Here is a 25056-nt window from a genome sequence, read left to right as displayed (position 1 = left end):
AGCCGAGACGCCGCTAGGGTTTCAGCCTCACCTCCGCTACTGCCCACCTGAGTCTCCTGATCTCCCCTTTGGGGTGTCAGTTCTTTCTGGAAGCCCAGAGGTTTTGTCTAGTTTGGGACTTTTCGGTCCTAAAATCCCATGCTTGGGGTTTCTCTTGCTTATGGGCTTTCAGTTGTTTTTTGTTTTGTTTTCTTTTTTTTTTTTTTAAACGTTACTTGTATTATTTAACTCCAGCCACCCAGTGTTCTGTGATTGTTGGGTGAGATTAGGCATATTAGTATCCTAGGTGGACATAAAGACAGGATTTTACCGAAAATTCTAAGTTCCAAAGTTTCTCCACATTTACGGAAACAGCTTTGTTCATGCGTTTTTATTGGCGAGAAAGGTTTATTGCTCCTCATTCTTTTTCGGGAAATACAGGTAGTACAAAATAATTCGGGATTGTAAAAGAATCGGACAGGATTTCGCGACTAAACAACGACAAACAAAATAATTACAGGGCAAAAATGTGGAATATATTTAATGTGTTTTTTTTTTTAATTTGGAAATCGATCACTTTTATGGCCATAATAAAGTCTCTTCACTTAAGCATTCATCTATTGATGAATATAATAAAAAGAATGGGAAATTGATTGCCCGAAGACTGATTTTATTTCCTGCATGTAAAAAAGCGTTCTAACTTCTCGAAATTTATTCAGCTTGGCTTCCAATGGCCATGCTTACTTAGGAAAAATGTTTAGGATCATGCAAACTTCCAAAACATAAACCCAAAGGGCAGCTTACACTGTGAAAAAATTACAGAGGATTTTTTTCTCTTTTTTTTTTTTAATAAATGACAGCCTCCTTAACTGCTGCTACTGCTTTTGAGATAGGATTTTATTTACACAACTTTTAGAAAACTAAGTATAAGCGAAGTCTACCTGTGTCCATTGTGAGTAACTTTTATGATCTTATGTAATAGTATTAAATTATATGATGAAAGCATATGTGGAAGTCCACCATGGACACAGTTTGGAGTAGTCTTGAAAATGTAAAGAAACGTATAACCTCATAAATATCACTTGTCTGTGGATTATGTAAAGTTTTTAGTATTTCTGGGGTGGATAGTCTGAATTCTCTTCCTTTGAAATTTCTCTGAGCGGGGGGGGGGTGGAAACTCGGAGTGAGGGGTGGAGAACAGATTGTGTTATACTAGAATTACTAAGTGGCTGCTACTTCTTTCTACCCAGCTTACTGAGCAATGGTTATTTTAAAGCAAACAGAGTATTATGTTAAGAGAGGCAATTTAATATTCTTGTCAAACAGAGGACAGAGGAATGTCATAATGGAACATAGCTTGAGTAAATACTTGTATGGTGTGTATATTTAGGATTATTGCATGACATATCTCAAAGGAGTTTTAATGTATGATAGCTTTGTAGCCTATCAAGTCGTGCCAGTTGAAATAGCCTTGGTATTCTTTGTTAGTTTCCTTTTTATAACATCAGTAAGATCCTTGGAGAGATTTGGCTTTTGGAGGTAGGGTGAAAAGTAAATATGCTTTTTCTCTCCCATATAGATTAAAAAATTTTTTAACAAGTGAGATGAAGTAGGTATTTTTTGTTTTAGGTATGTTGAAATGAATTCTTGGGTTAGATATTGAAAAATGGCTTATTTCTTACATGTACTTGTGATATACATTTATGCTAAAAAATAAATTTTAGTGATAGCAGGGTTTTTTTTGTTTATATTCACTAATATTGTTAAACCTTTTTCAGTGTTACCCAAACCAAATCTAAAAGTGAAAAATTTCCTAAAGTGGCTATAGTTTCCACTATTACTTTGTACTTTGATCAAACCAAATGGCAAACATTTACTGAGACAGCTTTCTGGGTGGAGTCATATGCTTTTCATAGATGATTTCATTTAATCCTCACAACCCCATGAGCCAGATACGTTGTTATCCCCCATTTTACAAATGAGGAAAATGAGGCTTAGCAAAACTTTATAATTACTTTGCCCAAGGTTACATTAGCTAGGAAGTAGTAGAACTAGGATCTATTTTGAGTCTATACTCTTTAAACTACTGAGTTTTATTGATCTAGTTGTAGTTGAATGAATGAAAATCATTTATGTTAGAAAAGACACAACCATATTTGGAACTTACTGGTTCGAAATTACACTTGCTCTCTATGTCTCTTGTTAACTGAGATTTCCATGGATTATACTTGTCCAGTAAAAGTAAAAAAGGATGAGAGCAAATTTGCTCTAGATTATCTGTGTTTCTCATCCTCTTTCATTTAGCAGTTTTTCTCTATATGTGTAAAATGTTCATAATGTATTCCACTTGAGAATTCCTAAAGCAGAAATTGTGAAGATGCGGTGGTATGTGTTTGTTAGTAGATGGGTGGCTCTTTGAAAATTGTGTACAGTTTAAGGAGTAAAGGAAAAAAATAGGAAATAAAAATGATTTTATAGTGTGTATTGCTGACTTTTATGTAAATTAGTTCTATAGACCTAGGCAAGTGCTGACCCAGGTAGTGGCCACTTAATAATGACTGTTGGTGATCTTGAAAGTGTGTCAGAATCATCTTAAAGGTAACATTGGTTCTTTTCTGTCTGAAAAATTTAAAAGAAAAAGTAAATAGAAGATTTCTGTGCCAGTTGTGTAAAGTTAAGTCTGCCCCAACCACCTAGTAAAATTCTGAGTACGCATGTTCTTTTTAGACATAGAATGCTGCAATTCAGAGGTAAAAGTTAATTGAAATAAGAGCCTCTATACATGTGTTGTTATATGAAGTATTAAGCAGTGATTCTTACCACCCATTGTCTTTTTCCTTTCTCATTGAAAGTTAAGTGTGGTAATGAGCCACTTTTATTTGTGGGAGACAGTGGTCTACTTCAGGCCTTTGAGCTGGAGAAAAGATTAATACCTTTATTTAGGGAGCACCTAAGCTCCGTATGCTCTTTGAAAGTAACTTGAGTAGGTAGCTTTAATATAAACCCTTTAATTTGCTGATGATCGGTCATCAGTTCTTGTGCAGAAAAAGAAAATGATGAAAGGACTCAGTCTGATTCAGTCCCTGTCAGCTTTTCATGAAGAGCGTTTTCTGGAAATTCGATTTGCAATTAATGTCAGGAGGCCCTTGAATTTCAGCATTCAGGAGTCAGGGGAGGGATGGAAAGAATCGAATTTCACCCTTATTCTTGGGCTTAATCTTAATAGTCTAGAGTCTTGTGTCACCTTTGTGGTATGATTTGTTGCATTGTATGGAGCATGCTTTGATGCCTGGATTCCACTTAAATTTTGCTTGCCTTTGTTTCAGCATGCTTTTAAAATGGGTAACATTTCCAGGAAAGGTGATGTCAAGCTGCTGTTTTAATAGCACTTTTACTTAATTTATTTAGTGGGACTTTTAAAGAAGCTGTTTGAAAAGAGACTTTGAAGTGTTTGGGGTTGGAGAGGATGGCAGTGGGAAGAAAAAGTGTGGAGTACTGGTAAAACTGCCGAGAAGTTTTATGTTGACAAGGGACACCTAATGCAAAGAGGTATGTGATGTGACGGGAGAAGACTTTGCAGCAAGGAGAGGTAAAGAGGGTACTATAGACACAATTCTACAAACATTTCACAAATTATCATTAGTGTAAGTATTTGGACAAGAGAGTTTTTCAAATCACCAGTTATTTTAACAAAAAAGACTCTTAAATCACCAAGATCTTGTGGAGAGTATGTAACAGACTAATCATTGAGCAGCTAGCTGCTTCTCAGTTCTGTACTGCTGGTATTTCTTTGTAGTGATTCCACAAGTGTTTCTTTATTTCATTTTTAATTCGCTGCTCTTTTCTACAGTTCATCATCTGAATGTATAACATTTATCAAGCTAATTTTGTTAAGGCACTGTAAAGGTGCTTTATCAAGAAATAACTCACTACATCCCTATCTTTTTAGTAGTTTCCTGTGTAATGAAGATGCTCTCTTGTGAGGAGCAGTAAGGAAAAAAAAGTATGTTTGGGCCTAATAAATCTGTCTGAAGGGAAGAAACAAATGCTCAATTTAACTATATGGCCTATTTGTGATTTGGAAGATGGGATATTCTTAGTATACAGTCAATCTTTTATCTGTGAAGTTAAATGTAACCCAAGCCAAACCCCTTTACCTAGTATATTATAAACTTTGGGGAGGATACTAAAAGATTAGGTTTTATTGCATGGATATTGTTGCAACCTAGAAATAATTCCTCTTCTTCCCTGCTTCCAGTATTGTAAATATCTTCCTTATAACTGACTTCACCAGATATATTGATACTAAGAAGTTTAAATTCTAGGATTAGTAATTTAATATGCAGTGAGTTCAAAAGCTGTCACTAAGAGGTGATTAAGTAGTGACTTTTAAAGACATAAATTATCAGGACTAATATGTGGTATTATCCAATACCATGTCCTATAGTTGTGAAATTCAGTGGAATTTCTTTGGATGCCCTAACTTTGTAACCTATAAAATGGTGATCAGCACTGTTATTAATAGCTTCTGTTAAAGAAAAACAAACATGAGTTTGTTTTTTGGTCATATTTGCTTCATTACTAATCCTTTTATATTTTTGTAGCTTCATTTATATTGATCATTAGTGTACTTTTTCAGTTCTATAAATATGTATAATTTAAATGTACGTGAGATTAAATTTAAGCAACAGTAAATCATTTATGAAACTGTAATACTGCATACCTGATATTAACTAAAGTTTTATAGTACTTGTAACATCACTGTGAATTGCATCTCAAATCATATTCCAGACTGTAATTACAAAGTAAACATTGCTTCTAATAGATTCAAGAATATATTAGCAGTTTTCAATTTATAAACTAATTTACTCTAAAAAAAAAATAACCATTACCTTCTACACTATTAATATAATATTTTCCTGAAGCATTTCAGCTTTGCTCTTTTGTCAGGTGATATTCATTATCATTAATTGTCTTCATTAACAGATATAAATGACTAAGAAATTACAGTAATAATTGTCTTTTTACAAAAATATTCAGAGTACTATGGACAGTTCAGTATACCATGCTTCTGTACCTAATTTTGAAGATTTCATTCACAGCAATGTGAATGGAAATACATTAGGGGTCTATGATAAATATTGGCTTTTGCAAGTTTGGTAAAGCTACATTTTTAAATCATTTTCACTCTAAAAGTCTTACATGTAGTTTTTTTTTTTTTTTTTTTAAGAATTTGGTTCAAACTAATTTGAAGTTTGCTGTGGAGTTAACATTTTAATCAGTATTGTTACTACTTATATTTCTAGAGCCAACAATTAGATTTGATCATGGCACTGTATTTTTTATCTCATTATTCTTTTTCCTCTTAATAAATAAAATTTGTTTTAAGCATCGTTAGTAATAGTTCAACTAGAATGTTGAATGTGCCATAGTCAAAAAGTTATAGAAACTTGGTTTGAAAAACAGATTTTTTTGACAGATATATCATCCCATACTTCATAACTAACTGAAAATTTGGTTACCATAAAATTAAACTGACCAACATGAGTGCTCCCATTTCAGTGATGTTGAAATTTACCATCATATGCCAGAAAATAAAATGAGATGCCACCAGTTATTCATTAATACCATAAAATTTCTCCACTTTCTCAAGTTGAAAGTGAAAGTGAAGTCACTCAGTTGTGTCCGACTCTTTGTGACCCCATGGACTGTATGTAGCCTACCAGGCTTCTCTGTCCATAGGATTTTCCAGGCAAGAGTACTGGAGTGGATTGCCATTTCCTCCTCCAGGAGATCTTCCCAACCTAGGGATCAAACCCAGGTCTCCCACATTGTAGGCAAACGCTTTACCATCTGAGCCACCAGGGAAGTCCTCAAGTTGGCCAGGGTTAATATATCAGGTTGGTCAGAGAAAATTTGTTGCTAAGGATCTGTGGAATTACCCTGGTATTTTTATATATGATTTCATTTTTTAAAATTGTTGGTTAGGACTTGCTGCATTGATTTCGTGACTGCAAATTGTTTGCAAACTGCGGTTTGGAAAACTCTGGTATAGAAAGATCATGCTGGGTGAGGGGGAGAGTGGCTCCTAGGTAAATTCAGAATGGTAGCAAGCCCTAGGTCCCATAGGGCTTAGTAAGCCACAGTGAAGATTATAGAATTTACTAAAGTGTGATTAAAAGTCTTGAGGATTAAAACCTGATTTTCATATGATCACTCTGGCTGCTGGGTGGAGAGTGGATTAAAGGGCTGATGCCAGGGTAGAGGTGGGCCCACAGGCCAAATCCATCCGCCACCTGTCTCTGTAAAGCCTGTGAGCAAAGAATGGTTTTTACATACATTTCAAATGGTCAGGAATAAATCAAAAGAATAATAATATTTCATAATGTGAAGGTTATATGGAATTTAAACTTGAGTGTCCATAAATGAAGTTTTATTAGAACACATTGAAACTCACTGTGTACATATGGTCTATGGCCACTTTTGTGCAACAAGAGCAGAGTTGAGTACTTACAATGAGGATAGTATGGCCCACAAAGCCTAAATATTTACTATATGGCCCTTTAGAGAAAAAGTTTGTTGACCCCTGTGGTAGAGTTTAGGCAGCCATATCAGTCCAGGAGAGAGATGATGGTGTCTTGGACTGAGGTTAGTAGTGTATGTACATGGATACAAGTAGATTAGTATGGGAGACATTTTGGAGAAGGGACTGAGAAGTTTTGCCATTGAGTTTGTTTACTGGTGGAATTGATTGAAAGTTTCTTTTTCCGTCACTGAATAAAGACAACCATCTAGCCAAAAAAGTAAATGGATCATGTTGCATTTCCTTCTGTATGTGGTATTTGAAAAGATGTATGTAACTTTCAAAAGCAACTTCAGTGTAAAATGAAAAAACATTGCTATGTTTGCCTGACCCATAAGACTTGTAATCCTTCTCTATAACTAGCTTCTTGCTATGTATTTTAAATTTATTAATCTCTTCTTACATATACACTCCTTATAAATATTAAGACTCTTCTGGGCTTTCTGAATACAGTACATTGTTTTAAATGGCTTGAAAATTTAAACTTAGGTAGAATGCTTAGGAACCACTCTAGGTCTCCTGTTGGTTCTGTGACTATAGTTTGTGGTTGTTCTTTTGCATGAGTTTGTCAGCTGTGGCAGGGTGGAAATTTTAATAAAGTTTTTATTATAAATTTTATTTATATTTTCCTTGTATAGCCCCTGACTGTAGTGGAAATAGTCTTTGAAACCATAAATCTTTAGAATCTGAATTTGCAATACAAATTACTTTTTAAACAGTAATTCAAACTTTTAAATGTGTAGCAGTTGTTTTTGACCATTTATTATACATGAAATTTATAAAATTATGTAAGAATTATCTTTATATAGTTCTTTATACCTTTCTGTCTCTAATAGTATGGCTGACTAAATAATATGAAGACCCTTCTGTTTCAAATCACCTAGAAATTTTAGATAAAATATAGCAAACATCCATTTAAATGAACAACTGAGCTTTCAAGAGAGTAAGGAAAACAAAAAATTCAAACATAAAGAAAAGACTGAAAAACAGAGGAGTGTGTAAGCTGACATTTGACTGCTCTATGGGTGGGAGCAAGAGTTAATGGTCTGGGCATTGTTGGGATTAGAATTTTAATGCCCACGTGGAAATAAGTTACAGAGCTTTGAGTTTGTACAAAGTGGAGAGTTGGAACAGCATGCAAGCATGAAACCAGGATCCTTAAAGGACTGTATACTTCCAGCAAAGGGGTAGATGAGGAAAAGGACCCATCCATCAGCAAAGGGAGACTACAAAGAAGCTTTTAAATAAGGTTTCCCTAAGAATTTGTAATTATGTTCTGCCTCTTGTTGGCTTGGAATTTAAATTAATATTAACTTCTTGTTCTGGGAAAACCTAAACTGAGAAATTAATATAAAAAAAGATTCATAGTGTGGCAAAACCTCTGAGTTATTTGGAAGAAGCAAACACATACATCCTTGGTGGGGCAAGCTTCCAAACTAGGCTGCCTAGTTTCCCAGAGTTAAACTGCATGAAGTTGAGTTTGCAATACCCAATTGAAAATTTCATTATCACAAGTGGTGCAATGAATAGGGTTAAATCCATAAGACCCTCAGATAATTATTGTGTTTTGTTGTTATTTAGACACTAAGTCATGTGACTCTTTTGCAACCCTTGGACTGTAGCCTGCCAGGCTCCTCTGTCCATCAGATTTTCCAGGCAAGAATACTGGAATAGGTTGCCATTTCCTTCTCCAGGGGATCTTCCCGACCCAGGGATCGAACCCATGTCTCCTGTATTGGCAAGGGATTTCTTTATCACTGAGCCACCAGGGAAGCCCAGTTGTCATATGGAGACCATAAGATAAGTGTTTAAATGACAACAAGCTTAAAATAATGAAATGAAAACATAAGAAAGTAGATCAAAAGATTTGGAAAGGAATCCAATAAAGCTTAGAGAAATAAAAAATATAGTCATCAAAAAAAAATGGAGTAATCAGCAGAAACAGTTAAAGGAGGAATAAATGACTTAAGAGAAATGTGAAGAATTTATCCTGAAGCAGAAAAGAGAGGAAGAAAGAAGAAAAATATACCTTTAGAGACATAGAATTTGGAATGGGATGATCTAACATAATACCTAAAGAAGTTCCAATAGGAGAAAAAGTAATATGGACATGAAGCAATATTTCAAGAGAAAACGGCTGAAAATATTGCATATTAATGAAGGGCAGAGTCAGATTAAGAAGTGAGTCCCAAGGATAAAGGAAAAAACTGTTCCTCACCTAGGCGCATCATGAAATCAAAGAAAATAGAGCCAGAGTTTTTATGGGTAGTATTCTCCTACAACTAAGACACTGAAATAAATTCAGGTTTTAAAGTTATTTTCTAGGATTAGTGATAAATTTTCACTGATCTATCTGCATGTTCACTGTTGGTTCAACTTGTGATTCAGAACTTCACTTTGTGAAGTGTTTGCTAAGTTTTTGCCATGGAGCATTAGTATTTAAATATAAATTAATAGTGCTTTGAGGAGATAATTTCTTTTTCTGACCAGTTTTCTTGAGGGAAATAAGGAATACACCATCAAGAAAACTACCATTCAGCACCTTCCAAAAATGAGGACTTAAAAGTCACTGATTAAAAATAATAGTGTAATTTGAAATGTTAACAACAGCAACAAAAAATCTGTTACCTTTCTTTGTTATTCACTCAGTCCAGTTTTAGAATTTCTCTTTCTGTATCATGAAATCATTCATTTCTTTTTCCTTCTGGTTTCCACTCTGATTGTTCTCTTCCTGTTTCTTATTCATAGACTGCCAAGGAACAGCTATATTTGCAAGTCACTTTAAATGGTTTATTCATCTTATGTTTAAAAAGCAAGATGAAATAAAGGAAAACCCACTTAGCTTTTTTCCTCCATTTAATTAGCATTTCTCTTTTGATTTTTTCCCCTTTTACTTACTGCACCAGCTGGTTAGCAGACAAGTATAGTGGGCCCTCTGTGAAAATGATTACTCCATAATTATTCTCATTTTCCCCCATTCATTAGCTGTTTTGATGTGGGGCAGAGTGAGGCAGAAGCTAATCTGCATAATCCTGACAGGTCAGATTTCATTTTGAAATAGTCTGACATTGGCCTCTACGAGCGTTAATCATAGTCCTGCTTTAGAGTTCTGTGAGCTGAATATCCCATCATTTAATCTAAATAGCTTCATTAATGAGATGTGTGTGTGTGTGTGTGTTGGTAGAATGGGGAGGAGACTAGGAATTTTGGGCATCTTTCCCTCTTACTGTGCATACCCACGAGCATATATACATTCACACTGCTTTTCCAAAGTGTATTTTCCCCTGTAAAAACCTCTTCATAACAGCCTCCATTTATTACTAGATCTTGTTTTTAACCATTTAACAATTAAATTTGTGTATGTATTTGAGATATAAAACATAAATCCTTTCTATCTTATTTCTCTAGCACTCAGTCTGTACTTTTAGACATTCTTTATTACTTGAAATATCTTCTAAAAGTTTTTCTCCTTATCAATCAGTTTTGAATTTTAAACAACATATTTTAAACTGTACATTTAAAATTTTTCTATTTTTTCTATTTGTTACTGATGTACATATCTTTTTTAAATCAGGGTATAAGTTTTCAGCAAGGAAATGTTCACATTTTCTTTGCGCAGTTCCATATACAAAAATGAGTTTAGGTGTTTTAATCTTTTAAATCATCAAGCTAAGTTTTCTTTATAGTTGTTCTTATTTAATGTGTTATGGATATTAAATTATGTTTGTGTATTGTTATTTAGGTGACTATTATATGGTTAAAAAGATTTTGGAGGAAAACAGTTCAGGTGACTTGAACATAAATTGCGTAGATGTGCTTGGGAGAAATGCTGTTACCATAACTATTGAAAACGAAAACTTGGATATACTGCAGCTTCTTTTGGACTACGGTTGTCAGGTACAAGGCTAGATAATTTTATCCAGTAGCTTTTAAGTGCTGTTAGATATGCCATGTTCTGTCCTTTCTCTCTAGTTTTCTTCCTCCCTCCCTCCCTTCCTTCCTTCCTTTTTTTCCTTCTTCCTTTCTGTTTTTCTTCTCTCTTTCACCTTTTGTTTTGAGCTACTAAAAATTTAAAAACAAACCCAAAAAAAGCCTTTTTAAAAAATATAATATTTTGACTTGATTTTTTCCCCAATTTTCACTCCTCCTCATCTTATATGTTCTAAAACATCCAACAGAGGTAAATTATTATGACTTATTAAAGATGACTTTGTTTTTATTACTTATATTGTTACTATCTATTTTATATATCTAAAAATAGTACAAGTGTTCTGGAAGTGTCAGGGGAACAGGTATTTCTGTGGCCCGTATAACTTACAAGCATAAGAACAAAGTACTTCTCACATACAAAGCAATTTTCAATTTGACTTCGATTTTCTCCTAAGTTTAATTAAATTTTTCTTTTTGTCTGAAATTTAGTGTTTACTTATAACTAAATGTGAATGAAATTTTTTAAATTGGGAAATATTGAGCTTTCTTGCTTGTCTTCATATCAGTTCAGGCAAAAAAGTAGGCATGTGTATCTTGAAAGAATTTAGTTCAGAGATGTGAAGGAAATTTAATGTTATTTTCCTTCGTTTTTGTTTTGCTTCTCATGGGACTTTGCATTTGAATTCTGGCTCTTTTTTCCTTTCAAATAGTTTGAGCATTTGCTGTGTTGTAGCTTTAAATTAATGAGCCTTTTTAAAGAGTGATATCAGGAAATACTCATAGATTTTAAAAAAATAAATAGGTTAGTCCTATATACATTTCTATTATAAATATTATATATATATATGTATTACAACATCTGGTATCATCTCTGTATATACATATTTAAGTAGAAAAAAATTGCTTTTCCAGAAATTTCATTTATCCAGAATACCACCAAGAACCAGAAAGTAAGTAAAAAGTACCCCTGAGCAGCCAGATTAGATGTGATGAGGTTTCCCGTTTATGAACTTTATCTGGAATCTTCTCTCAAAGTCTATTTTTTCTCATTTTAGATTACACTTTTAGCAAACTTACTTAGTTTTTCTAGTCCATAGAGAATTATGGGAGCAACAGAAGAGGCGCGAGGCTACAGTGGAACAGAGTTGGGCTCAGTACCTCCGACTCTGTTTAAGGAGATCAACAGCCCTACATACCTGATAATCTCTAAGGGAACTGTATGTTCGAGTGGTAATTAATGTTTATAACAAGAGCCCAGAGTCAGTAAGGGAACATTAAATTACATTCAGTATATATTGCTTGAGAAGAAAGAGGAATATATATAGTACTTCTGAAAGCAGAAAAATTCTGTCAAAATTGTTTAAATTTTAAAGTTAAATACTTAAAAGCATAAGCTTCAGTTACCTAGAAAATAAGGTTACAAGGAAAGTCTCTGATGATTCCATATACAAGAGGTATTACAGTACAGTAATCATTTTCTTTTTATATATAAGTCTGTATATACAATTTCTGTAATTTACATGGTTCTTTCAGATACCTGATCATATTTGAACGTCATAGCCAGCCTATACAGATGTTATATTTTTTAGAGCAGAAAACTGAGGCTCACAGACTGTAATGTATTGCCCAAAGTTCTAAAATAAATAAGGGCAAAGCTAAGATTTGAACCAAATCTTTTGTCTGCAAATCCCATGCTCTTTCTAGTTCACCGTGTCCTGTCCTGGGTTGCCTGTGTCTTATTTCTCAGTCAACAAATGTCTGAAACCTTTGATTGGGTGTCATTGTGGAAATGAATAAGTAAAACATGAGTTCTGTACAAAAGTATGTTAAAACAAATTGAACAATGAATTTTAAATCAATTAAATAATAGAAAAGTGTATTTCATATGTACTGAGTGGTAATGATAACTGATCCTTGTATATTGCTTAGGGGTTATAAATTGCTTTCATGTATTTTATCTTGTATCATACTAGTGACTCTCAACTGGACAATTTTGTCCCTCAGGGACATTTGGCAATATCTGGGAACATTTTTGCTTTTGCAGTTAAGGGTTGGGTTTGTACCTGGCCTCTGGTGGGTAGAAGGTAACGATGCTGTTAATGATCCTATGGTGAACAGGACAGCCCCTCAACAAAGATTGATCTGGTCCAAAATGTCAGTAGTGCCACTATTGAGAAACCCTATTTTATTCTTAACCTTTAGTGGTTTACCATAAGTGTTTTGGAAACATAGGAAAGAGAAGATCACTGTGGATTGTCACTATCAAGAAGGCTTTCATGGAAGTGTCAATTGAGCTCAAGCCTTGAAATATTAATAATTGCAAATATAGTCACTTAATCCCTACAAAAGCCCTATGAATTGGGTACTACTATCATCCTTGTTTTATAGAGGTGGAAACCGAGGTACAGAAAGCTTCAGTAACATGCGCAAACTTATTCCATAAATGCCAGATCTGGAATTTGAACTCAGGTTCTGACTGCCAGAGTCCATGCTTTTACACTATTACCTAAAACTACTGTAAAAAATATGTATTTAATACATAGGAGGGGAACAGGATATAGAGAAGGATAGAAACAAAGATATGTTCAATGTATGTTCTTGAGACAGTGAATTGACTTAGTCTTTTTGAACAAGATATTTGGGTTGGATGGTAGTGGAAATATCTGGAAAAATAACTAAAACAAAACTGATGAAAAGGGCTTGAATGCTGGTCTAAGGAATTTGGGTTTTATGTGATAAATAATGGGATCATTACAAGATTTTTGAGAAAGGATGTGATGTATACAGTGATATTTTAGGAAACCTAATCTAGTGGCTGTGTTTAGTATAGATTAAAAAAACAGGAAATGGGGAAGGCTATAAACAGCTTGGGTGAGCAGTGTTTTATAGTAATCCAGATACAAAGAGGTTAAAGCCTGAACCGTGGCTATGAGAATAGGGGAAAAATAATGGCAAATGTAGGAGATACTGTGAAGGAAGAATTGATAGAACTTAGTGAGTATTTAACTTTGGAAGGGAGGATTGAGAAAGAGTCCAAGATGATCTGAAAATCATAAACATGGGTTACTGGGAGAATGATGAAAGGAAAACAGGAAGTTACAAAGCTAAGTCAAACTTGCGGCAGAGAACTGTGATTTCTGGTTTTAGCCTTGTTTATTTTGGGGCTATCAGGCAGTTTTCAATGGAAAGCTTACATCTCTAGGGAGAGGTTGGGCTGGAGAAATACAGCAGTCATGGGCATGGGGATGGTCCGACACCTAGAGAATGGATGAAATCACAAAGAAGAGCAAACAACTAGTGCTGATTCCTTCTCCGGGAGCATCTACATTAATAAACGTCTTTAGAAGGAGAGGATTTCATTAAAGGAGTTAGGATCATGGACCATTGTGAAAAACCAAAGAAACAGTTTTCTTAGTTGGTTAGAAATCAGGAAAATGATAGGAAAGGCCATTGGATTTTGAAACTCTGGCATCAGTAGAATTAGAGAAAATGACACGCATGAGTTTGAGAAGTTTGGCAGAATGAGAGAAAGAAAACTTGAGTGGTAAGAGGAAGATGGGCTTCCCAGGTGGCTTAGTGGTAAAGAACCTGCCTGCAATGCAGAACTCTCGGGTTCGATCCCTGGATCAGGAAGATCCCCTGGAGAAGGGAATGGTAACCCACTCCATTCTTGCCTGGGAAATCCCATGGACAGAGGAGCTGGCAGGCTGCAGTCAATGGGGTTGCAAAGAGCTAAACAACAATGACAACTTCTCTCACCAAATAAGCTGCTTGACAGCAGGGACCTTGTTTGTCTTGCTCAAGAGAAAGGATCAAGTCAAGTTAGCAAAAAGTGAGGAAGTATTTCATGTTTTGGAAAGTAGGAGCTAGGATTTGGTATTTCTGCGAATGACAGACCAGGGTCCTATAGAAGACAAGAGCAGTAAATAGAATACCAAGGTGGAAAATTTATCGTTGGTAAGAAAGTAGATAATTTATGAGAATCTGAGCTTAGAGAAAAGAGTATGGGAATTGTTGACAAAGTCTGAGATGAGAAGGGAGGGAGTAACTCCATTAACACATGATAAATATGTACTAAGCAGATTTAATAAAGAATAGCCAAATATCTAAGAAATTGGGAAATAAAACTTAGGACATTTTGTGTACATACGGATATTTTTAAAATAATTTTTCCCCTTTAGAACTACCTTTTTATGTATCAAGTAACAGCATTTGTATAGAACATGTCAATGGCAACTCCTTATTTACTTGACTTTTTTATGTAAATAAATATTTCTCTACCTGAAGCTTATCCTTTTAAGCTTTGAAAGATTTAACATGAATCTTTATTCTTTACTAAATAGTGTATCTGAATATAATTTAACTTTAGCATCATAAGTGGGACTCATCACGAGTATAATCATTTTATTTGCTTCTTATAGTCTGAAATTATTATGTTTTTCCTTACATCAAATGGTTTCAGACTGCTTTGAATTGATAGTGTTTTTGCTATGCTGATATTTTATCTTCTCAATGATCAACTTTTAGCAATTTTTCGTCCTTCCTCCCTTCTTTGTTGATTTTAATCTAGCTGTTCCCTTATTCAATAAAGACCAGAAGGGTACTTGGGAGAGCCAGGTATCTGTTATTTATAGACAACTCTTAAGTCAGTGTGGTTGAGGCAGTTCCTTCTAAGGAATAATGCCCATGAAGTTAGTTTGTGACAGCTCAGTATGGTTTGGGAAGAAATTTACGGCTGAATTCATGATGATGTTTCAGATGATTGGAGTTGTGTGGTATTTGGACTTTGAGAGCAGTGGCATTACTATAGTTAGCTAGCTTTATAGGTTAAAATTAAAAATCATAAGTGAACTGTTTAATAGAATGGAACACATGGTTCTTTTTGTTTGTTTCACTTGACCAAGTATCAAACTGAAGTTAGAAATGTATGCAAAGCAGAATAATAATGCTAGATTTTAAAGAACAGGCTACAGCTCAATGAAACCTAAAAGTTTTAAGGGATAAAATAATGAATTAAATTTCCCATGACGATGAGGAGTTTTTCCTATGGGAAGACACAGGCAGTTCCTAATGGTTGAATGTGGCCCCATTCCATTCCTTGGGGTTCTTAGTCCTATTTTTAGACATCCAGATAAAGTCTGCCATTTTTAGTCCTATTTTTAACATGCAGATAAAGTGGATGAAAGCTTTATTCTTTTCAGCTACAAAGACTAAAGAGCTGATACAGTTTCACTTTTATGGGAGATAATGTTGATTTAAATAGTTATTAAAGATTATAATAGTTTAAAAAATGTATATACTGAAAATAATCAGAGTGTTTTCTTAGATTAAATTGTTACTTATCTCCACTTTTTGCTTCTGCCTTTATGGTTTTCCTTAAGCCAAACAAAATGAAACTGAAAATCTGATCTCAGTTGCTAAGTACCATAATAGGACTGAAGATTTTGTTACACTGAAAAGCTGAAAAGTCTCCATTTACTCTTCTTCTATTTACTTTCTTCCTCCTATCAGAGTTGAAGCTTCAAAATGAGCTATCATTTGGGAGTAAAACTGTAAAGTCACTTCTCCTTGTCTCTGAGGACACTGATTCCTCAGAGAAAATTCTTTGTGATTTTTACTTGATAAGATTGCTAATATTGGGAATTTCCTGGCTGTCCGGTCGTTAAGACTCAGAGCTCTCACTGCCGTGGCCTGGGTTCAATCCCTGGTCAGGGAACTAAGAAAACACAAGCAGTGCAGCAAGGCCAAAAAAAAAAAAGATTGCTAATATTAATGTCAGGGTTTACATGATTTCAGCCAGCCATACGTGCTTTACAGATGAGAACAGCGGGCTCCTCCTGTTTTTATTTTCCATTGTCCCCTGACTTCATGGTTATATTGATTATTGCTTTTATTAGACTGAGCACAATCCTTTGCTTGTAGTCATTTTTCTTGGCAATTTCTTTTATAGATTTGGAATGTTAAGATTCAAGAGTAAATAAACATCTTGGAAAAAATAACATATCAACTTTAAATACTACCTATATCAGCCCTGTTTCATTAATAAACCCCACTATCAAGCATTCATTATTTGATCAGCTCAGGCAGTGAAACCAGGATAAACATGTGTGTGTGTGGTACACAGAAGTACTGCTAAGGCAAGCAGATGTTCTATTTGGATAGTCTAAATTTTAAAAAATTCCGTATTACTGTATATAATACAGTTTAAATTTTTTTAAAAAAATAGTTTTCTTTGTGAATTAGTAAAAATAGTTTACCTTTTTATCCTCCATTTTCATTTTTAACTTTTTTTTTTTTTTAAAGTCCGCAGATGCACTTTTGGTGGCAATCGACTCTGAAGTAGTGGGAGCTGTTGATATACTACTTAATCATCGACCAAAACGATCATCAAGACCAACTATAGTAGTTAGTACTCTTAAATGTTTATTAATTTGAATTTTTAAACCAAAATAGATCTGCCCCATTGCCATTTTTTCTTCCCCTCCAATTTACTTTGTTTTAAAGAAATAGATTTTTTTACTCTGTAAAAATATTACTTACTAAAGTAAGTAGACATTTTCGAGAATTACTAATATTGCTCTCAGGAAACCTTAAAATTCGTGATATTTCTAGGATTTTGTTGGTGCAGTCCATTATTTTTAGTTTGGAACATTCTGCAGGTTAAGTTGAAAATACAGATCAGTTTCTAGGTGGATTTAAGATTTAAATATAAATAATGAAACTATAAAATTGGAAGAAAATATAGGTGAATACTTAACTGTTTGAGAGGGAAGGACTTTGAACAAAAATCACAGTAGCACAGCCTTTGGTTGTATAGAAGTTAAACTTCTGAAATCAAGACCTCAGGAAAAATTAGAAAGCAGATGGGTAACTTTCAAAAGATATTTTTAGCATATATCTCAAATTCATAATCTTAATCTTAGATAAATTGATGAAAAACTTAAACATCAGCAAAAGATGTGGAAAAATCTCAAAGTGCAAAATGATAATCTTATTAATAATTGAATATGAAATGCCTATTTTTGCTTATCAGATAGCAAAGATTGTTTAAAAAGTAATAACTATTGATAGCAAAGGAGTAGTGCAGTCTCATACACCACTGGAAGAGAAGGTAGTTTGAAAAGTGGTTTGGCAGGAAGTGTCAATAACAAGAAATATGTTCATATTCTTTAAACTAGCACTTCCTCCTCTAGGAATTTGTCAAGGAGATGGTCAGAAATGTAGACAAAAATGTTACTTGTAATCTTATTTGTAGCAATGAAAAAACCAAGTGGCATAATCTAAACATCCCAAAATAGATTTGAATATAAATAACTACCTGTATATTAAAATAGTGTTTTTAAAGGAATAATTAGGAGCACCTAACATTCTAACATTGGTATAGAATGGTAAAAAATGAGTATAGTAAACTGTATATATAGTATGATCCAAGGTTAAAAATATGCATAGAAAAGGAATTGTATGGAAATGTAGCAAAATGTTACCTAACAGCAGTCATCACATTACCAAATTAAGGATATTGTTTTCTTTATTGCTTTTGTGATTAAGAAGATAGTCACTAATAATGCAATAAATTCTACTGTAAAAGCGAGATATTTGCTGTGTATGTATCAAAATGTAACAGTTATAACATTCATTATTGGTGAGGATGTAGTGAAATAATCAGTAAAAATAATTTCTGGGAGTGCTGTAAGCTGGCTATAATCAGAAGAAAAATATTGTTTAAGAAAGAATTATAAATTGATTGCAAATGATCTGCCATTCTCTGAGAAAGATGAGAAGCTTCCCTAAATTGAATACTTTATCATATATTAACTGAAATATTTTTCCCTCATTTAAACTATGACAAAGTTTGTATAAGCATAATTTTCTCCCAAGGATAGTTCCAGCTAATTTTAAGTGGTAGCAAGCAACCAACAGAGTAGAGAAAAAAGAGCTAATAGTATAGTTCCTGTTCAAAAGATCAGAAATGTCTAGAACCCTATTCAATTTTCTGTCACCTGTCCTCCAGTTACTAGCATATATATATTTTGGTATCCCTACCTGTTCAACCTTCTAACCTTTTAACCCTTTTATTCCCTTGAGGAGGTTCAGTGTAGAGTCCCAGGGTACTGGAGCAACTGACTGATATTATTTCATCACCATTACCACTGCCAATCGAATCTTGAGTTGTAAGGCCAGGCAGTCCTCACCTACTCAGTAAGAGAACACTTTTCAGTGTCTCTAACAAAAAAGGTTATCCAGCCTTTGCTTTGAATACTTCTAGTGACAGCAAGATCACTTTTTAACAGGTTGATTACCTCTAGACAGGCAATGTCAAGTATTTTTATATACTTTAAAAATTTGTCATCTCAGTGAATTCTTTCTATATTCTTCGCTTATCAAAATTGTTTTTTGATAAAGTTTGACTTTCAAATACAGGTTTTCTTTAATAGCATGTAGATTATATTTTGCGCAATGAAATTAGGAATTTTAATAATCTATGTCTGTTTTTCACATAGTTAAGTATGTCTCATGGGAAAAATAAGGACCATTTTTTTCATTAGAGATTAAATATGACTTCCTCCTCTTTATAACCTCTTCTTTTGTAACTAGGGGGATGGAGTAAATGTTTATAGATTTCTCTGTAATTTTTAAATAAATTCATTAATTTGAAGACCCCAATAAATAGAAGGGAAGTATATACACAAACTATTCATAAATGAAGGAAAAAAATAAGAATGTCAGAAAATAATAAAATGTACCAGTAATCAAAGAAAAGTAAATTAATATTCATGATAGTTTTTTTGGTAATAAATTGGGAATGATCATGCCCAGTGCTGGTGAAGAAATCTTAGTGTGTGGGTACATTCCTGTATTATTAGTAATGTAAACTATTAAAAGGTCTTGATAATACGTATCGGAAGCGTCAAAATTGTTCATGGCCTTTAGACCTGTAATTCTACTTCAAGGGTTCTATTTTAATGAGATAATCCTAAAGTTTGAAAAAGCTGTATTCATAAAGATGTTTGTGGTAGTAGTATTTATAGTAGCAAAATAAAATACCTTGAACAGAGAGTCTATGAACTTCCTTAAATTGCATGCAAAATTCTGTACAAAAAATTTTTTTCCAGAAGAGTCTTTGGTATAGCTTCCTTGAAGTTGCCCTTAAAAGCAGGTGTGGTGGCAAAAAGATTAAAAACAAGTACTATAAAAAATGTTTTAAGGTAGTAGAAATATGGGTATTTTTATTCTTTCTGTTTTTGTATATTTTTCAGGTATTTTATAATGTGTGTACTATTAACAATGTTAGTAAAAATCACAAAAATTAACTGTGAACTTGATGAGCTTATACCATGGAATCAAACAGCTCACAGGAAAACATCTGTGAAAAAGTGATAAGTATTAGAAAGAATATACAGCAGTCATAATATAGTCAACCTTACTTACTTTACCTGGCTCTTATTTACTGATGTTTCTTTCCTCATGTTGTGCAGTCACCAAGCATGAGCCCATGCAGTGAAAGGAGCCCAGGCTCCAGAGGACCAGACACCTGGGTTCTATCTACACTTTGCCACTCCGTTGTATAGCTCGGGCACATTAACTTCTCTGAGCCTCAGTTTCTTCATGGGGATTATAATGCTCAATTTTGCAGGCTATTGCGGGGATTAAATGAGATAATAAATATAAACTGCCTAACGGTTCCAGGAGCTACAATTGTTAGTGTTTTTGTGCATTTGTAACAGGAAGTAGTATAAGTGGTGTTTGAAAATATGTAGAGAATTATGCAAAATAAAGAGTGCCTCTTATTATTCTTTACAAGTAACTTCGTTGCTATCAATGTGGCAAGGTTTTGTCGCAGAGGTGGATATAAAATTTTTTTTCTCATGCCTTTATACTTTGCCTATTTTTAACACTTCTGTTTTTCCATTATATTCTCTTTCTCAAATTCTTGTTCTTTATCCTTGTCATGCATGTTTCCATAATCTTGTGAAAATGAAACACTTTTTCCTAAAGTATTTCTCCAGATATCCACACTTCTTCTTTGTTAGGAAAACAAAACTCTGGCTATATGAATATTTCCTAGTGAAGATTTTGTCTGTCATGATTATACTGCATTTACTAACTAAAGTTGTTTTGAGGTTTCAAAAAAGATTTAATCCTAGTAAAATGTGATTATATTTCTCAAAATAATTTTTATATTCTTTGTGTCTTTTGTTCATTACATTCTTTAGATAAATGTTTTTTTGATGTCGCAAATAAGAACTTTTTGATGTTTATATAAATATTTTTCAGAAACTAATGGAGAGAATTCAGAATCCTGAGTATTCAACAACTATGGATGTTGCACCTGTCATTTTAGCTGCTCATCGTAACAACTATGAAATTCTTACAATGCTGTTAAAACAGGATGTATCTCTACCTAAGCCCCATGCAGTTGGCTGTGAATGTACATTGTGTTCTGCAAAAAACAAAAAGGACAGCCTCCGACATTCCAGGTCAGAAAATTAAGATTTAAATTAAGATGTGTGATGCAGTAAGGTATATGTCAATACAGTTTTTATCGTTGTTATGTTTAGACTTCTAAGAAATCTGGTATTGCAATAAGTAATGAAAGCCAAACTTCTAGCTCCTTTGCTTAATACAATGAGTTCTATATTTTAAAGAAATGTTTACTAAATGATGAATAAGCAAGAAAACTTTTCAGATTATAAATAAGGTTTATCTCATAATTCTGCTGGTCAGAGATAGGGTCACTATTTGCTTTTTAGAAGCAGGGTGTATTAATCTAAAAGAATTTCCAAGTAGTGGAAGGGATGAAGAAAACTACTTCCTATCTTATTTATAAGAAAATAAATATTGTTATCTATCTAACTAAATACTCAGCCTGTTATGCCTCTTTGTCCCCTCTCACACAATATTTAAGTCTTTTTCTCTTGCCTTCCCATTCTCCCCAGTCAAAAATACTAACAACTGAGGAGTGAATGAACTCAAGAAAGTATCTCTTCCTGGACAGATTGAGCAAGATCACACATGTGCATGTTGTATAACATGTGTGGTTTTGAACTAGACTTGAAAATCTCATTTTCAGCATAGCCTGTATGTATATATTATCTTTACAGTGGTCAAATGTAGTTGAGATAGTGTCAGATAAAGCTTTTACTACAGAAAATGTGGTTGGAAGTCCCAGGCCATCTGTTGTCAGTGTTTTCTAGTTAAGGCTTCTTATACAGTATGTATGAAGTTAGCTTTAAAGCTGCGAGCCATCTACCTTACCTCATTCCTATCCTTAAGAACAGATCTTTGGTGGATCAACAGATAGTCACAAATCCATAAATTGGAAAAGTCCCCTGGGAATCAATTTAATGTTTACTTACAGATATTGTACTGAAAATTTTTTCTATTTTCGTCAATTTTGCAATGAGATCTGTGTTTCTCTTTGATAAGATCTGGTTGATAGTTATGGCAATGTTAAAAACAATTTTAAAAATAATTTTATTTATTTGACTGTGCTGGGTCCTCGTTGCTACACGTGGGCTTTCTCTTAGTGGCGGGGAGCCGGGGCTACTGTCTAGTGCACAGGCTTCTCACTGGTGGCTTCTCTTGTTGTGGAGCGTGGGCTCTAGGGCAGTCAGGCTTCAGTAGTTGCGGCACGTGGGCTCAGTAGTTACTACTCGAAGGTTCTAGAGCAGCAGGCTCAGTAGTTGTGGTGCACAGGCTTAGTTGCTCCATGGCATATAGATCTTCTTGGATCAAGGAATTAACCCCTGTCCCTTACATGGGCAGGCAGATTCTTTACCACTGAGCCACCAGGGAAGCCCAGCTATGGCAATTTATCTAACTTTTTAGCTTTAAAATGACCAGTCTATGAGAAATTCCCTGGCAATCCAGTGGTTAGGACACCATGCTTCCACTGCCAAAGGCGAAGGTTCAATCCCCGATCAGGGAACTAAGTATTAAGATCCTTTATTAATGTTAAATATAAATTATTTTCCAATAGTATGCTTATGTGTGGTGTAAGCATTTGGAGATGGGGTTTGAGGCTGGAGAGAACACAACACCGTTTTGATTTGAGGTGTGAAAAAAGCTTGTTCTGAAAGCTTTTAGAGGAGCTGTGGCTTGAGCTCAGTGTTTAAGTATGAATAAATATTAAAAGGTAAAAGGCATTTTACACAGTACATGAATGTGGTTTATTTAGGGAACTTCAAGTGGTTTGGTATATTTGTTGAAGGCTTTGAGAGAGTTTGTTATTGATGTTTGAGAAAACAGTTATAGCAAATGTCAAAAGAACTCTGACTAAAGTCATTTTCAGGAATTGCTAAGCAGAGTTGCAGGAGAAAAAAAAGTTGACAAAAAAGGAGATAGGTAAAGGTTTCAGGGGAGTTGAAGAGCCAGTATACAATCAATGAGGAAGAGAGGCAGTCTGTATTTGTGAGATACTGGTTTTTAAATTTTAGAGATGATGCAGTGCTAGGTGATACCGTCTTTTCTTTTGTAACAATATGGTTAGACCTTGAGAGCTTTATGCTAAATGAAACAAGTCAGATGGAGAAGGACAAATACTGTATGTTTTCACTCGTTTGTAGAATACAAAGCATGAACAAACAACCTGCGGATTAGTTGGGGAATGCATTCAAAGTTGCAGCCATTTCCTAAGAGTTCCTTCTCTTTTTCTTTTTACCAGACTTCCTGATGCTCTGCACACATGCCTAATTTTTTAGTCAGCCAGGAATTTGTGGAGACTTTGTATGTCTTTTCTCATTTCCAAGATCTCCCTATTAAATTTCTGTTTGGTCCACTGTTTCCCTCACCTCAACCTGCAAACTTGGTCTTACAAAAAGCTGCAGGTTTTCCTTGATCATCTGTACTAAGTCCAATCCTTTCAGCCAGCAGAGCTGTAGGTTTTTACCTCCCAACGAATTGATTTATACCCCGTTAGCATAGAGGTACAGATTTTACCAGTTTCAAAATGGAAGACTACGGTTCTCCTTAAATCAACTGAAGGCAGAGATGATGGATGTGGCCTTAGGCAAGAAGGCCACAGGTTCCAGCCATTCCTGCCTGAAGTTCTGGTAGTTTTCCAGTAATTGATTCTCAATAGATAATTTTGAGTGACGCAAAATAGTTGATTTTTTAAAAAATAATTTTGTCCATTTTACGCATATTTTTGTGCAGTAAAATCATTGATCTCTTTATATTCCACCATTACTTTTGATAGTGTTTGAATACCAAAATGTCAGACTTTGTTTTATTTTCATTTACTGAAGTATAGTTGATTTATAACATGATACTGACATTAGCTACACACCAGTGTGACTCAGATGCACACATGTACATTGTTTTTTATATTCTTTTCTTTATGGTTTATCAGAGGGTATTGAATATAGCTCCCTGTGCTCAGCAGGAGGACCTTGTTGTCAATCCATTCTACATATAGCAGTTTGCATCTCCCAACCCCAAACTCCCAGTCCATCTTCTCCCCCCTCCCCCCTTGTCAACCACAGATCTATTCTCTATGCCCAGAATGACAGGTTTTATACAGTGGTGCGGCCTCGTTGTTTTTCTGACTCTCTCTAATTGCTTTCCATACTGTGGCTCGTCACTGTTACACAGCCACTTGTCTGCCCCCAATACGAGCAGTTTTTCTGGGCATTATGTCCCTAATCCATATTTTTAGACATGATAATGTAGGTTGATACAAAAGTCATTTTTACAAACAACCTGCTAAAATTAATTACCATAAAAAATTACTACAGACATATGATGGAAACAAATTAGTTGCTTAATTGTATATACTTTTTCTCAAGTTTTTGGAGCAGTTTTGGTATAGCCAAATACCCCTTTAGAAATCCTTACTTAAGATAAAATAATGGTACTTCTTTATTAAATAGCTAGATCAAAGTTGGATTTTATAAATATTGTTTTCTTAAAAATGCATTATATAGAGCCTATTTTTGTGTCTAAGACATGAGACCTAGCAGTTAAATAAGGAATAGTTCAATAAATTTATTTCATAAAAGTTTTTAATTTTTATACAGAAAAATTCCATTGCAAAGTAAAAAGACAACCAACCAACTGGGGAAAAGTATTTAAAACACTTTTGACTAGACAGAGGGCTAATTTCTTTGGTATATAAAGAGATTTTACAAACTGATGAATTTTTTTAAAAATCACCAGAAAAATAGGGAACTACAAATGAACAGATAGTTAACAGAACTATAATGAAAAGTAAACATGAAAGCTTGTAAAAGTAAATGAAATGTAAACATGCTTAAGCTTTTGGAGAAATTTAAAGTAATACAACTCTTAAAATTCCATTTTTCATCCTTTAGGGTGGCAGCATGAAGATGTGGGGGGAAAAAGAGCTTTCCTTATTGTTTGTGCTTTGGAAACATCCTCCAGATTTTAAGATACACGTGCCATTTTTTCCAGCAATTCTGAGTGTGCAAAGGATATATGAACTAAAGAATAATTATTAATTGAAGTAAAAAATTAGAAGCAACCTAAATTTCCATTAAGTTGGACTGCCGTTAAATGGAAAACCATCCAGTTTTAGGAAATAATGAGGTGACTCTGTATATAGT

General features: G+C 34.1%; 1 protein-coding gene across 7 annotated transcripts in view; it reads left to right on the top strand.

Moving 5' to 3' along the window:
- The window catches only part of TRPC1 (transient receptor potential cation channel subfamily C member 1), a 59123-nt gene that overhangs the window by 894 nt on the left and 33173 nt on the right, over nt 1-25056 (top strand). For 3 of the 7 annotated variants that reach the window (XM_043474193.1, XM_043474192.1, XM_043474198.1), the window contains exons 2-4: nt 10305-10459; nt 16796-16897; nt 20768-20970. In XM_043474193.1, the coding sequence (XP_043330128.1) occupies nt 10305-10459; nt 16796-16897; nt 20768-20970 (460 nt within the window). The remainder of the gene's footprint in view (nt 1-10304; nt 10460-16795; nt 16898-20767; nt 20971-25056) is intronic. The other 4 variants (XM_043474194.1, XM_043474191.1, XM_043474195.1 and 1 more) reach the window with 3 other exon arrangements.

The sequence above is a fragment of the Cervus canadensis genome, chromosome 7, assembly GCF_019320065.1.
Source record: "Cervus canadensis isolate Bull #8, Minnesota chromosome 7, ASM1932006v1, whole genome shotgun sequence".
In the NCBI taxonomy this organism is placed as follows: Eukaryota; Metazoa; Chordata; class Mammalia; order Artiodactyla; family Cervidae; genus Cervus; species Cervus canadensis.
The sequence above is the reverse complement of the archived record's forward strand: the minus strand, read 5'-3'. Positions and strand labels throughout refer to the sequence as shown.